General features: G+C 29.9%; 1 protein-coding gene and 1 pseudogene across 1 annotated transcript; one reads left to right on the top strand and one right to left on the bottom strand.

Annotated features, from left to right (window-relative positions):
- The window catches only part of LOC149062665 (uncharacterized), a 410,648-nt pseudogene that overhangs the window by 45,945 nt on the left and 350,445 nt on the right, over positions 1 to 14,258 (bottom strand).
- LOC149062695 (uncharacterized) lies at positions 2,813 to 4,644 on the top strand. The gene is made up of 3 exons (XM_089222174.1): positions 2,813 to 3,179; positions 3,238 to 3,240; positions 3,565 to 4,644. The coding sequence occupies exons 1-3, from the start codon at positions 2,813 to 2,815 to the stop codon at positions 4,572 to 4,574; spliced, it is 1,380 nt and encodes a 459-aa protein (XP_089078300.1). The 3' UTR covers positions 4,575 to 4,644.

Raw genomic sequence — 14,258 nt, 5'->3', positions numbered from 1 at the left:
TCCGATTACGAATATACAAACAATATTTGATTGTCTCGAAGGATCAAAATATTTTAACATAATGGATATGCAACAAGGCTTTCTGAATATTCTACTTGGTAAATCAGACCGATACAAATTAGCATTTATTACTCCGTTCGGGTTATACGAATGGACAAGGTTTCCTTTCGGCTATAAAAACTCTCCAAGACAGTTTTCTAAAACAGTAGCGACAGCCCTTTCTGGACTGCTTTATTTAGGCACAATTAATTATGTAGACATTATCAACTATGCGAAAACATTTGAAGAACTACTGATAGTTTTAGAAAGACTTTTAGAACGAATTAGAAAAACCGGGTTTAAACTAAAAGCAAAAAATGTAAATTTGGATATTATGAATTAAAAATACTAGGGCAAATTGTTAACCAATACGGAATTAAACCAAATGAGGAGGGATTAGCAGCAATAAAAGAATTTCCTACACCAGAAAATATAAAATAAACAAAAAGTTTTTTAGGATTATGTAATTTTTTTAGAAAATTTATACCACGATACGCTGAAATAGCAGCCCCTATAACCGATTTAACTAGAGGTCAATTTGAATCAAAAAAATCTCCTGTAAAATGGCTAAATAAACACACAAAAACGTTCAAAGCACTTAAAGAAAAGTTAATAAATCCCCCATTGTTAAAACACTTCAACCCAAACCTACCAATAATCATATAGACCGACGCGAGTAAAATAGGAATTGCGAGTGTCTTATTACAAAAAGACGAAGGAGACGAATTATTACACCCTGTATCATATATTTCACGACGTGTTACTACCACTGAAGAAAAATATAGTGCTATCGAGCTAGAGCTATTAGCAATAGTATATGCACTTGCAACTTTTAGACCATATGTGTACGGCACACATATAGAAATATGTACTGATCATGCCCCATTAAAATATTTAGACAATCTTAAATCACTATCAAACAGAATCCAGAGACTATTATCAAAGTCTACATATGGTTTTTCATTAAATTGCTTTTCAAAATCTTTTATATTCAAAAATTCACCTATGTTATCTATTGAAGACAATTTACATAAATCTAAAGCACGATCGTTTTCATCTAAGTCAAAATCTTTATCATTGTTTAAGCTATTGTTTTTTAATTCAGCAATATTTTCATTTGATTCATCCTCACTGTCATCTGATGCATGACTAACATAGTTGGTATTCTCAGCTGTTTTACCAAGAGTTTTACCCGAGGTCTTACCAATATTAAGATTAAATATTTGTTCGTCAAAATGTAAAATATCTTCCTTAGTTATCATACCAAGTTTAATCAATAATATTCTACAATCTTTTAATGCATCATTTATAATAATGTCTAGATTATTTGTATTGAAGTTGTCAATGTGTACATTTGATACAGAATTTGATGATACTAACGACTGCTTCATACCTCTTGGAAATCTAAAGCTCTCCTTTCTTTTAGTATTATCTGGTTGGGATAGTTCATTTGATATTGTGTTCAAAATTTCAATACGTTTAACACGGTTCAATAGCTCTTTAACACTGAAATTAACTGCAGTGTTAAATGTTGATGTTAAAGATCTTGTAGCCCTAATTAGCTGCTCACAAGGCTGGGAACTATATAGCCACGGTACAAATAACTCAGTTATTAAATCTGGGGTATTTATAAGCTGAATAAGTGCATGAGAATTCAACTCAATACAATAATATGAATTAAGGGATATAAAATTTGCAGTGCAATTGTAAAATTTATTGTTTTAATCCATATTTTCCATTGTCTTATAAAAAACACTGCAAACCATAACTTATATACACGATCTTGAACGCTCAAACTTTAATTGTTGAATGCCGAAATGATAAACTGCATCACCGTCAAATACGCAGCAGTACCATCTGTGTCAGGAATAGATTTTAATAAACTGATAACCTCGTTTGAACACATTTTCTCAGCGGCTCGATAGTTCATTTTATCAATTGAATTTAAATCAGATTTAGTTAATAAATGTTTGTCCTTTGAGAAGTTATCGGCTAAAAAATGTAAATGTGCTATAGAGGCACTGTATTTGCCTAATGAAAGAATTATGGCTGGTTTCAACATACGGGTTCTCAATTTTGTCCCAATGTGTCGTGTCTTGGACATATATTTGCTGCTTACGTGACAATGAGTTGTAGCCATCTGAAGAACCTAATTTAAACCAATAATTTGAAGAAGCTGCAGGTGATCGAGTCATACAGCGGTGCTGCATACATAGCCTTTAGCAATCTTGAATCTCCATCACTTGAAAACCCTAAGATGTGTATATTTTGGTTATTTGCTATTTCGATCATTTTATCCCAACGGTTAATTACATCTTCAAATGAGAAACAATTGTCAGTACCAAAAATTGAGACATTAAATGAAGGTGGACATGGAATAGAGGGTTGCGCCATGATACAATAGGCATACTTAGGTTTTGTAGCCGTTTTGAATGCATCTAGTACACATTTCACAGATGTGACTACAAATGTATCCATCTTTGGACAACCATTTTTCAATGGTAAAACAAATCCTACAAGTTTATTGTCTTCATTATCGTATTCAATCCTTCCAGTGATACGTGTTCCATCCTCACTTAACCAAACATACAAAGGAACGTCTCGATCGTCATTACGAACAATTAGAGATAATGAACTTTTTTCGATTGCAATAAATTGATGTTATAGCGATCATATTATATGGTATAGGTACCTATACGGCTATACTGCAAAGAAACTGCGCTCAGTCATTTGTTGGCACTGAATTAGTTTACTACATAGTGTATCCTTAAAAATGGAATTACTAAAAACACAACGAGGGTATAAAATTGCATATAAATGCCATATGTATACATTACAAAAAATATGTTTGAATTTTATTCGTTGGCGTTGTTCAAAATTTAGTTCGCTTAAGTGTCCGTGTATTTTAAAAACGTGCTTAAATATAGATAAACCAACGTTTTTAACTTTAAATAATGACCACGTGCATGAGGGAAATGACAATTTAATTGGTGCAGCTAAAGTGAAACGATTAATGATCGAAAAGGCGAAATCATCACATGCAACACCTAGTCAAATATATTCGGAAATAGTTGCCAATTGTACTACCAATGTACTCGCAGAATTACCTCGGGAGGACTATTTAAAACGGTCGATTCGAGGTAATTGAGGGCATAATATTTTTAGCTAAGCCAATAACAATTAACGATATTACTATAGAAGGTAAGTGTAATTTTTCAAAATTAACTCAATTGAAAATATTATAATATTAGAAATGTATTAGTATTTATTAATCATTATTATTACAATATGCCCGTATGCCGCAGCACGATTTAAGATATCTTAAAGTATATCTTAAATCATGTGCCGCAGTATGGTATGGTAAATAAGTTAAGTTAAAAATTAAGTTAATGAAAATTAAATTTTAAAAAGATAAGTTAAAAGTTAAAATTAACTTAACTTTTAACTTTTTAACGCGTTTATGCCCAGTCTTGTAAATAGTATATTATATATATTTTGTGGGTGAATGGAGCTTATACCGTGAAGAGAGATTTCTTTTGCATGATAATCGAAAATCAAACGAACGCATAATAATGTTTGCTACTGACTATGGGCTCTCATTATTAGCTGAGGCTCAAACATGGTTTGTTGATGGGAACTTTGGACTTGCACCAAATTTTTTTACACAGTTATATGTAGTACGAGTACAAAAAGATTCGGTATTTATTACTGCTATTTATTGTATCTTAGAACGAAAAACGCAATCAACCTATGAACATATATTTCGAGTTATTATGGAAGAGTGTAAAAAGCGTGATTTATACCCTGATTCTTTAAATTTTAATTTAGATTTCGAATTAGCTGTCATAAATGCAGCGAAGTTAATTTTTGGAAATGACATAAACATTCGAGGATGTTTTTACCACCTCTGTCAATCAACTTACAGAAAAGTTCAAGAACTAGGTTTGTCAAACAGATATCAAGAAGATGAAGGTTTTCGATTGTTTTGTGCAATGATTGACAGTTTAGCTTTCTTACCATTAAATAACGTAAAAGAGGGGATGGAGTGTTTAAAGCAAAACATACCAAATGAAGCAGATGATTTATTAATTTATTTTGAGGCTTATTATGTAAATGGCGCTTACAAACGAATTGGGAATGCAGCTGGAGTTAATGTTAATGTGCGTCTTCGAAGACTACAACCTATGTTTCCACCTAATACTTGGAATGTTCATGATACAACCCTTCATGGTAGCCACAGGACAAACAATCCTACTGAAGGATGGAACAATCGCTTTGCACATTTAGTCGGTCAAAAACATCCAACAATATGGAAGTTAATTAGAAAAATTAAAAATGAAGTAGCTGCAGATCTAGCAAAGTTGGCTTTAAATGATGTAGGTGAGCCATTCAATAAAAGAAAAAAATTAGGGTTGACCCAAACTACCGAAAAAAGATTGAAAGAACTATGTACACGAATCCAAAATGATGAAATAAATGTTGAAGACTTCCTAAAAGCGATTGCTCATAACATCAGAAAGCGCTGTAATGACTAGGTAATATTATAATTACATTACTTTTTACGGTACCTAATATACAATATTTATTTATATTACCAATTTTTTATAAAATTACAACTTTTAAAATAATATACAATATTAATTTTACTTATATTATATAATTTATAACATACCTAATAGTACGGTACTACTGGGGATTTTTTTTCCTAGTGCGGGGATTTTTTTTCCGCAATTCGTGGTAGACGGACGCGTTGCAGGGTCGCGACACAAATTATGTAATCATTGAGCATAGAATCGGGAAATCCAGTATTAATTCTATAATGTTCAAATTAATAATATAATAGTTCTTGTTACTTCTCACCCGCCGCCGACCTACCCGTCGGCACACGGCCGTCAATCGTTATTCCGTTATACGGGTTGCGTAATCGGTTATTTGGTATTGTATTATTATATTTGTATCACCGCCGTATCGGCGTCGCTGCATCAATGCAATAATATCACAGATTAAATAAAACTAATGTGATAATATTGCGATACCGCCGATACGGCGATAGTGCGATACCTATTGCAATATAATATGCCGAACTCGGAACTGCTGTAACTGCCCGTAAGACGATGCACATTATATTAATAACACTATTATAATATATACAATATTTTATATTATATTAAATAGGTATTTACTATTTATATAATATACTCAGGCCCTTCACAGGCTCACAGCTACTAATTATTAACTATACTGTCATCTATCTACTCAATAGTCACTTACTGAAGGCACAATAATATCGGGATAACTTAACTAACAGTATTATTTTTATTTAAAAAACAAAGAAATATAACAAAACGTTGGAGCATAAAATAGAACGTTGAACAAAATTAACTCAGCACGCATGATTACAATTTGTCTATAATTAATGTCGTAACTCGTAACACATGGTGAATAATATAATATTTAAGACCCACTGGCCACTATAATATTCTATTATTTTATATAAATATATAATATATATTATAGATTATTATTATAGCCTATAGGCGAGTTTTTCGCGTACAGATGCGCGTGGTTTTAAATCCCCGTGAATATTCGCTTATTAAATTTAAACAGCCCATTTTGGATAAGAACATACAAACAGTGGCGGCTTGAACTTTTTTTCCCTCGAATCACGTTTAATATTTTTACACCACCCACCCTAAAATATAGTTATTAGTTATTACTTATTATTGTACATTATCTGCTGAGTACACAAATTATATTTATTATTTATAATTTAATATTTAAATACCAACCTGCAAAAATGGTCCAATCTGCCTTTTCCAACTATAAGACCTACCCACCCAACCACCCGTTAATATTTTTGTGAATCACGTGATTCAAATATACTCCCTTCGAGCCGCCACTGCATACAAACATAACAGAAAGGATACTGTCGAGTGTGGATACTGATGTCTAATAGTAGTTCGACATTCATGGTCAATTTGGTTACACACGGAGCAATTCAAACGCACGCGTTAATAAATTAATAAATACATACAATAATCTCTCAGAATAAACACGTGTACTTAAATGGCTGATATATCCTGCAATATATATATTTAGATATTGTAAACAAGAGCGAAATACTTACTGTAGGGTTTTGCCTAATTTTTCTAACTTACCTACACGGCTACACGTTTTCTTGACAAATATTAAAAAAAAACTGATTGATATAAATTTTTCAATAGATTGTACAGAAAATGAATCACAGTGGTGATCTATATTATATTGATAACTATATCAATTAAACGATATGATAAAAGCATTTTGTACACGCATTTAAATATACCATTTGTATTTTTTTAACCATCATGGACAAGTCTTATACAAAACCGTAGTTCAAACGGAACACGGAAGTATCCACAAATTTGGTCTGCTGCAAGTCCTCTTATATTATTTGAAAATGGTTGATATACGTATCACACAATGTAATAATGTGCATTCATTATAAGTCTGATTTGTTTTAAATCTGTTAGTTCAATTGTCAAAAAGACGGATACATCAACAAAATTTTATTTTGTATAACTTGCAGTAGTGATATGTTTGAAGCTATATATAATAAATAATATATATATATATATATAATAATCAACCATTTAATTGTCAATGAACACGTAATTTAAATTAAACATTTAATTTAAATTTTGTATGAATATTTGATTTTTAATCCTTAATAATTATAAATTATAGTGACAAAGTACCCAGACAGCAGAATCATAATATTTACATTGTAGTAATATTCATTTTAGGTTAAATAGATAATATTGTAGTTTTAATATAGCAATAATGTTTTTTAAAAGTTATATAAATTATATTATAAATATAACATTATTTTAAAATTCCACTTAAATTGGTTTTTTAATGTTAAAAATGTAATTTTGTTGTATTATTATATAATCATTATATTAGTAATGTTATATAATGTTATTTTCAGAATGTTTTAAGTATTTTTCATATTGTTTAATTTTTCAACATTTTAAACTTAATTTTGTTAAAGAACAAACGTTAAAATAATTTATTTTATAGATATTTTTATAATATCTTTTTGACATTACAGTTTTAAGTTAAATTAAAAACAATCTAGAACGTTCTGGAAAAATTATTATACAGGGTGCGGCATAATGGACTCCCACATTTCCGAAGTGAATTAAAAAAAAAACGATACAAGATAAAGAAAAAAAATTTTTATTTTTAAAAACTATATTATATAAGATTTTTTTAAAATTATTTTTTAAAAATTATATCGTCTAAATGATTGCCTTGACGAGCAACGCACATATGGAGCCGTTCTCGAAAGTTTTCCATCACTTTCGCCAGCATATCGAGTGGAATCGCGGAGATTTCTTAACGGATGGCCTCTTTTAGTTCTTCAATGGTTCTTGGTCGATGTTTGAAAACTTCAGCTTTGAGGTATCCCCATAAGAAATAATCACATGGGCTCAAATCAGGGGAGCGAGGAGGCCATTTAATGTTTTCCCTTAAGGAGATCAAGCGACCAGGAAACATTTTTTGCAATACAGCACGAGAACAACGGGCTGTATGAGCTGTGGCCCCATCCTGTTGAAACCAGAAGACATCATTATTTTCGTACTCTTCGATTTTCGGGCGTAAAAAGTTCTCCAACATCTCGCAGTACCGGTTGGAAGTCACAGTAACTGTAACACCACCCTCTTCAAAAAATAAGGCCCCACGATGCCTACTGAGGACAAAGCACACCAAACTGTTACTTTAGGACTATGAAGAGGTCGTTGGTGTATTTTTAGAGGGTTTTCAGCAGCCCAATAACGAAAATTTTGTTTGTTCACTGTGCCAGAAATGTGGAAATGTGCTTCGTCGCTACTCCACACAATACCGTTGGGAGGCACAACTGTAAGGATTGCATTACAGCAATCTTTTCGTTTTCCCCAATCTGTTGGACTTAATTCCTGAGTTACCATAATCTTATATGGGTGTAATTTAAGATCACAGTGCAAAATTCGCCTTACCGTTCGATCCGATATCCCGAGAGCAGAGGCATGTTTCCGAGCAGAACGCGACGGAGACTGCTCTATCGATGTTCTTACTGCGGCAATGTTTTCCGGTGTTCTAACGGACTTGGGACGTCCAACCGGTTTTTTAGGCATTGCAGATCCCGTTGCTCTTAAATTTTGTACCCAATTCAAAATCGTTTTCCGATCAGGGACACTTTCGTTTGGATTCAAACTGAACCGAGTGCGAAATGCTCTCTGTGTCGCAATCACACATTCAGCGTTTTTGAAAAATGCCTCAATAACGAAACCACGTTGTTCACCAGACCACGGCATGGTGACAACTAAAAACCTTATTAATAATCTAATCTAGCGAAATAAACCACTTTAATCTAATCAGTTTAATTACGCGCTAATGATTATTTGAAATATGGGAGTCCATTACGCCGCACCCTGTATCTAACCTTTTAGCTATTTTGATTTTTGATGACATAGCTGTCGCGATCATCATCATGCTGTTGTTGTATGGTACCTTATAGTTACTACACTATTATAATATATTGTAATTTTATTCTATAATAATTTAAGGTTATTTATATAATTATATATATATATAATGTGTGGTAAAATAGTCTGCTAAATAATTGAAAAAATAGCTTGGCAATTTTTAAACAGTTATTTATATAATTCACTACTTATTTCAATGTTTAGATATTATATACAATGGATAGCGCCATAGTCAAGTAGTGGTTCTTAACTGGTGTGCCGCGACACACTACTGTGGCGTGAGAATTTTGTGATAATTGTAATTATGCTGGCAAAAAATACTGAAAACATCCAGACAGCAAAAGAATATTGTCAAAATAACAATTTAATATTGATTGATTAATATTGAAATTACTATAACGTTTCCATTTAGTTCTAAAAAAATTATTAAATGTTAATGTAACATTTTCAAAAAATTTTTTGGCCACAAAAATGTCGTTCGTATAATGTTAAAATCAATAATATTGTTTTAATATAATTTAATGTTTATAAATCTTTTATATAATATTATTTGTAGTCTATAATATTTAATAACATTATTGAAATTTTAATGAAATTTTAATGACAAACTATTAAAATATTTTGGTTATAATATTCATTTAAAAACTTTCTGGAACAGGGCTGCTACTCATTTTTTTCTTAAAAAAAGTGAGAATAGTGAGTATTATTAGTAATTAAGTGAGTAAAATTTTAGTAAAAAGTGAGTATTATTTTCATGTAGGTGAATTTTTTTAATAAAAAAAAAAAAAATACAACAGTTTTTAATATTTTCTTTTTTTACTGTTCATTATTAAAGTACATAAAGTTTGCAGGTTATAACATAATTAAAGTCTTATAAGAACAATACCTATAACAATTGAATATTAATATAATAATATAAACAATATAATAATTATAACAGTATGTGGTAAATAAATATAATATAACCAACAAATATAATAATTATAATATATTAAAAAACTGGTTGAAAATTAATTAAGTGAAAACAATATTATAAACATATCATATAATTAAAACAAGTTAGGTTACCTTACCCAAATAATCCTTAAGTTTAAAGTTTAAAATTATGGTAATTTATATTTTTGGTATATCAACTAAAATTAAAATAACAAACATCACTTTTTTTGTAAATAAACAACTTTTATATAATATTAATAGGAAACTCAGTCATTTTTATCAGTCTTTTGCTTTTTAATAAAATTAGTAATTAGGCAGTTTTTTCTTTTTTCAATTTTTTTTATATATGATACTTGTTTCTGATTCATTTTCTTGTTCTTCATTCCTTAATTTTGTTGCTGCTTCGATCATACTTTGGGCTATTTTTGCTTCAACAGCATCATTTTTATTAAGTGCTTTTTTTAATCTTTTATTTCCATCGTTTAATAATTGATCAGATGCTTTCTTTTGATTAATTTGAACGTTAACTGCATACTTAAGCTGCCCTTCTAGATGTATACTTCTCTACTTCTGCCAGGTCTTTTTGTTTTTGTATTTCTTCATTCTCCCTTTGTTGTCTTAGCTGATTTGTTTCCTGTTCCAGTTTTTTTTTTTATCTAAATAAGTCATATAATTTTGTCTAGCCATCTGTGCACTAACCATCAATTTTTTTGAAATGGGCACCAAGTCTGGACGGTTTTGATAAAACTGTAACCCTGACTTTATGTTTAGCCGAGCGTTTAACATCCGACAAGACATGGCTGTCTTATCATCTGTTAATACATTACCAGATACTGAAAATTGACGTTCAACATCAGCACTGTCATGTGATAATGTTAGGCTAGCAGTTACAACTTTACAAATATTTGGATATTTAACATTACCAAAACTATCCTGAATTTGTATTAATTGATTCCAGTAGTGATCTATGCGCATTTCACCACCTAATACATTGTTGAAGATTTTAGCTTGAAATTTAGATTCACATCTAAGCAATCTCCACTCATCTGCTAAGACCCCTGGGTCAACTTCAAAAGGTAAATATGTAGATATCTTAACTACTTCTGAGCAACTTCTTTCAACTTGTAATTCAGTTGGCAATAAACAACGAAAATAGTTTATTTTGGTAGCATGCAGAAATGAAGTTTTATTTAATATATGTTTTCCTGCTGATATGTAATGAGCTTGAACCGATTTCAAAAATAATAATTTGAATTTTTCTGATACCAATGATAAAATTGTTGATACTTGAATAGGAATTTCAATTAAATCAAATGATTTTAAATTATCATGGTCAAATAAAGAAGTATTATTGTTCCAGGTCTCCAATACTTCCGCCTTACAAATTTTTTCCGCAATTACTATGATGAGGTTACGTAATTCAGAGTGTAATACATGAATAAGAGGCTCTTGACGTTGAAATATTAAAGTAAATTTTTGAAATATTTTAGCACTATTGATTATAAAAATTATTTCAGCTTTTACAGTTGGCTCATTCAAAACTTTATGAATTCTTAAATATTTAGGAGTCTTTATAAGTTCACTTCTATGTTGTGGTATAAATTTTTCAAAATAATATATGATTCCATCCCATTGTTCAACGAGTCGCTCAGCTGCTGGTCCTAATGTAAGCCAACGCGATTCACAATGTTTAATAAAACGATGTTTGGGTAAATTTTGTTTAATTTGGATGTCTGTAAAGTCTTCTAAACGTTTTGGCCAATCTTTAAAAAAATAATAAATACTTATTACCAAATCAGATATATCCGATCCAATGTGTTCCAAGCCTTTCACAAAAGCATTGTGCACAGTATGTATATTGCAAGACCCAATTTCAACTAGACCTTTTCCACGAAGTGACTTAATATTACTATTTATTATCCTTGATACTTTTTTATTTACATTCGGGCCATCTGATCCTAACATAAGCAGCTTTTCTTTTGGCAGATCTGCATTATCCAACGCTATCATTAAATACTCGATAATTTTTTCTGCAGTAGCGGAAGTTATGAAAAAAGTTTCTAAATGGACCACAATTATTTCATTTTTATTCTTACTCCAATAACGAATAGCAACCTGAAGTTCTTTTTTCCCTTCCGTATTTGTGGTCTCGTCGTACAACATTGTATAGTAGGAACTATGAATATCATCTATAACAATAGATTTAAAATATGGTCCTAAAGCATCAGATATTAAGTATGACATCTTAGAACGACCAAGACTGAACTGATCAGGAAAAGAGTCTGGAAACATAGATTTAAATATTTCACTCAAACCATCACATGAAGTAGCAGACATGTTACAAATTACACTTTTTATTGTCCAAATAATTTCTGCTTTAATTGCCTGCTCATTTTTACAATACATTTTAATGCCCAATGTATGTAAGGACGTTTTAGTGTTTTTCTCAGTAACACTATTTTTAATAGCATCAGTGTTAGTTTGTTTTGCTAAACTACCATACAAATGTAATTGCTTAGAACCCAATTTATCTATACATTGCGATTTATGTTTTTTTGTACTTGCATGCTGAGTCAGAGACTGAAAACCCTTGTTATCGCAGTTTATTGTGCAAGCACAAACAATACACAGTATGTTTGTTGTTTTTTCACATAATCTTGCCCATTCGCCGATTTTGAAACCACCACTATCATTTTTTTCAAACCATAATTTATTTATACTGCACTTCTTTGATTGACTCATCTTGAAATCTATAAAACACATAACTGTATATAACTTTAATTATATTTAACATTTACAAACAAATAATCAATTATTATTTAAGTGTTTCAAAACTATAGTAATAATAATAATATTCAGTAAGTACAGAAGAAGGATCAGCATACAGTTTATATAAAAAAATTGGTAAGTCATTTAAATATTTAATATTACACAATTGACAATGATTATTCCAAAATATTCAGTAGTCGGGAATAACGCGCAGTGAGTAGTGACCAAATGTCAAATCACTACATACTACAAATTACTAATTTCCAATATGAACATTTAAAAAAAATAACGATACCTAGTAAGAGCGAGCTAATTTTTGGGGGCAAGTAGTTGTAACGTTGGTGCGCTGCTACAAAAAACCTGTAGTGTCCCGATCACTGTTAATATTTAACTTAAACAGAAATTCTAAAACCTAAGCCCGAGAAAAAATGTAATTAAACAAGTTATTTTATTTAAAACTTCTTACAGATTATAACTAAATTTGCTAAACTTGATAATATTCTATAGGTACATTAAAATTAACCTATATGTATAACTAACTAAATAATGAGATACTGAATTTTACTTACTTTAACTTATATTTGCATTGCTACAAATTAAAGTTTGGTGTTTTTGACAATGAAGTTCCAACTCGGCGAAAACGAAATTGTATTTAAAACATTGTATTTTGTAACAATTAAGGTAAGATTATAATATTATATTTAAATAAAAGTGATAACATTGATAACGGCGAAAATGCGGTTTTTCGTTTTCGGTCACGGTATATTGTGATAATGGGTAATACCACAGAACAATACAAATTAATGTAATACTAATGATCGTAAATCATCTAACCACCCAGATATGTATATTATAGTATAATATACATGTCTGTGTCTAACCACAGCAGGCTGATATAGATAATAATTATTATTATCTAAATCTGGGTATCTAACATGGTTAATCAATTAATTTATTTAGTACATAGGTCATAGAGTAATATTACTCTATGATTTAGTATTATCAATTCAACATAAACATATTATATTATAGATTATGGAAAATGGATAATTCGTGGGTAATTCCATGGTAAATATTTATAGAATTTTCGAATATTTAATTTATAAGCTTATTTATATTTATAGAGCTTTAAAAAAGTGAGAAAAGTGAGTATTTTAGGAAAATCAATGAAATAAGTGAGAAAAAGTGAGCACCTTCAAAAAAAAGTGAGAATAGTGAAAAATAGTGAGATAGTAGCAACCCTGCTGGAACATTATTATTAGTTATGTTATCAATGTTTGTTTAACAAAGTATATTAAATATATATATATATATATATATATATATATATATATATATACACTGAATAAATATATGTATATACTAACCTATTCCCATGCACTTCGTTACCCATTAAAAATACTAACTCTATATATGATTCATCAAGATTTGTGTTTAATACGTCGTTTAATTACCCGGCTATTCATGTTCAAAACTTACCATAAATTAACAAATTTACAATATAACTCGAAAACGTGAAATAAATAATGCAAACACAAAAATAAATAGTTATTGTAATTAATAAATAATCCACCTTAGATTTGAAGCCAATAGCAACTTTACAAGTTACAATAATATACAAAAATATTTAATATTATTAGTATATTGGTGGAAAGATGGCAAAACTATATTGTATTTTTTTTAGTATGGTCATGTTTTTACCCCTGAAAATTTGTAACTAAATTTATACCAAAAACCTGCTTCAAAATGTACTATTTCGTTAAAAATAATAATAAAGAAGATTTGATAAGAAGTTCCAGAATTTACTCCGTACAAAGACTTTCATTTCACATTTATATAAATAGTTAGATATACAATACTGACATGTTTAATAGTATTGTGCAGATCACTGTAGAATATATGTTATATTATATTATCCAATAGATTTTAGGAATATACATGTTTTAATAAGACTAAAAATCAGGGCTTAAAACCGGTAACCGGTTTGTAACGAAAACCGGTAAA

The sequence above is a fragment of the Diuraphis noxia genome, unplaced genomic scaffold (assembly GCF_037042655.1).
Source record: "Diuraphis noxia isolate RWA-SAM2 unplaced genomic scaffold, SU_Dnox_SAM2 contig0001, whole genome shotgun sequence".
NCBI lineage: Eukaryota > Metazoa > Arthropoda > Insecta > Hemiptera > Aphididae > Diuraphis > Diuraphis noxia.
Note: the sequence above shows the minus strand (reverse complement) of the source record. Positions and strands in the feature narration are given on the sequence as shown.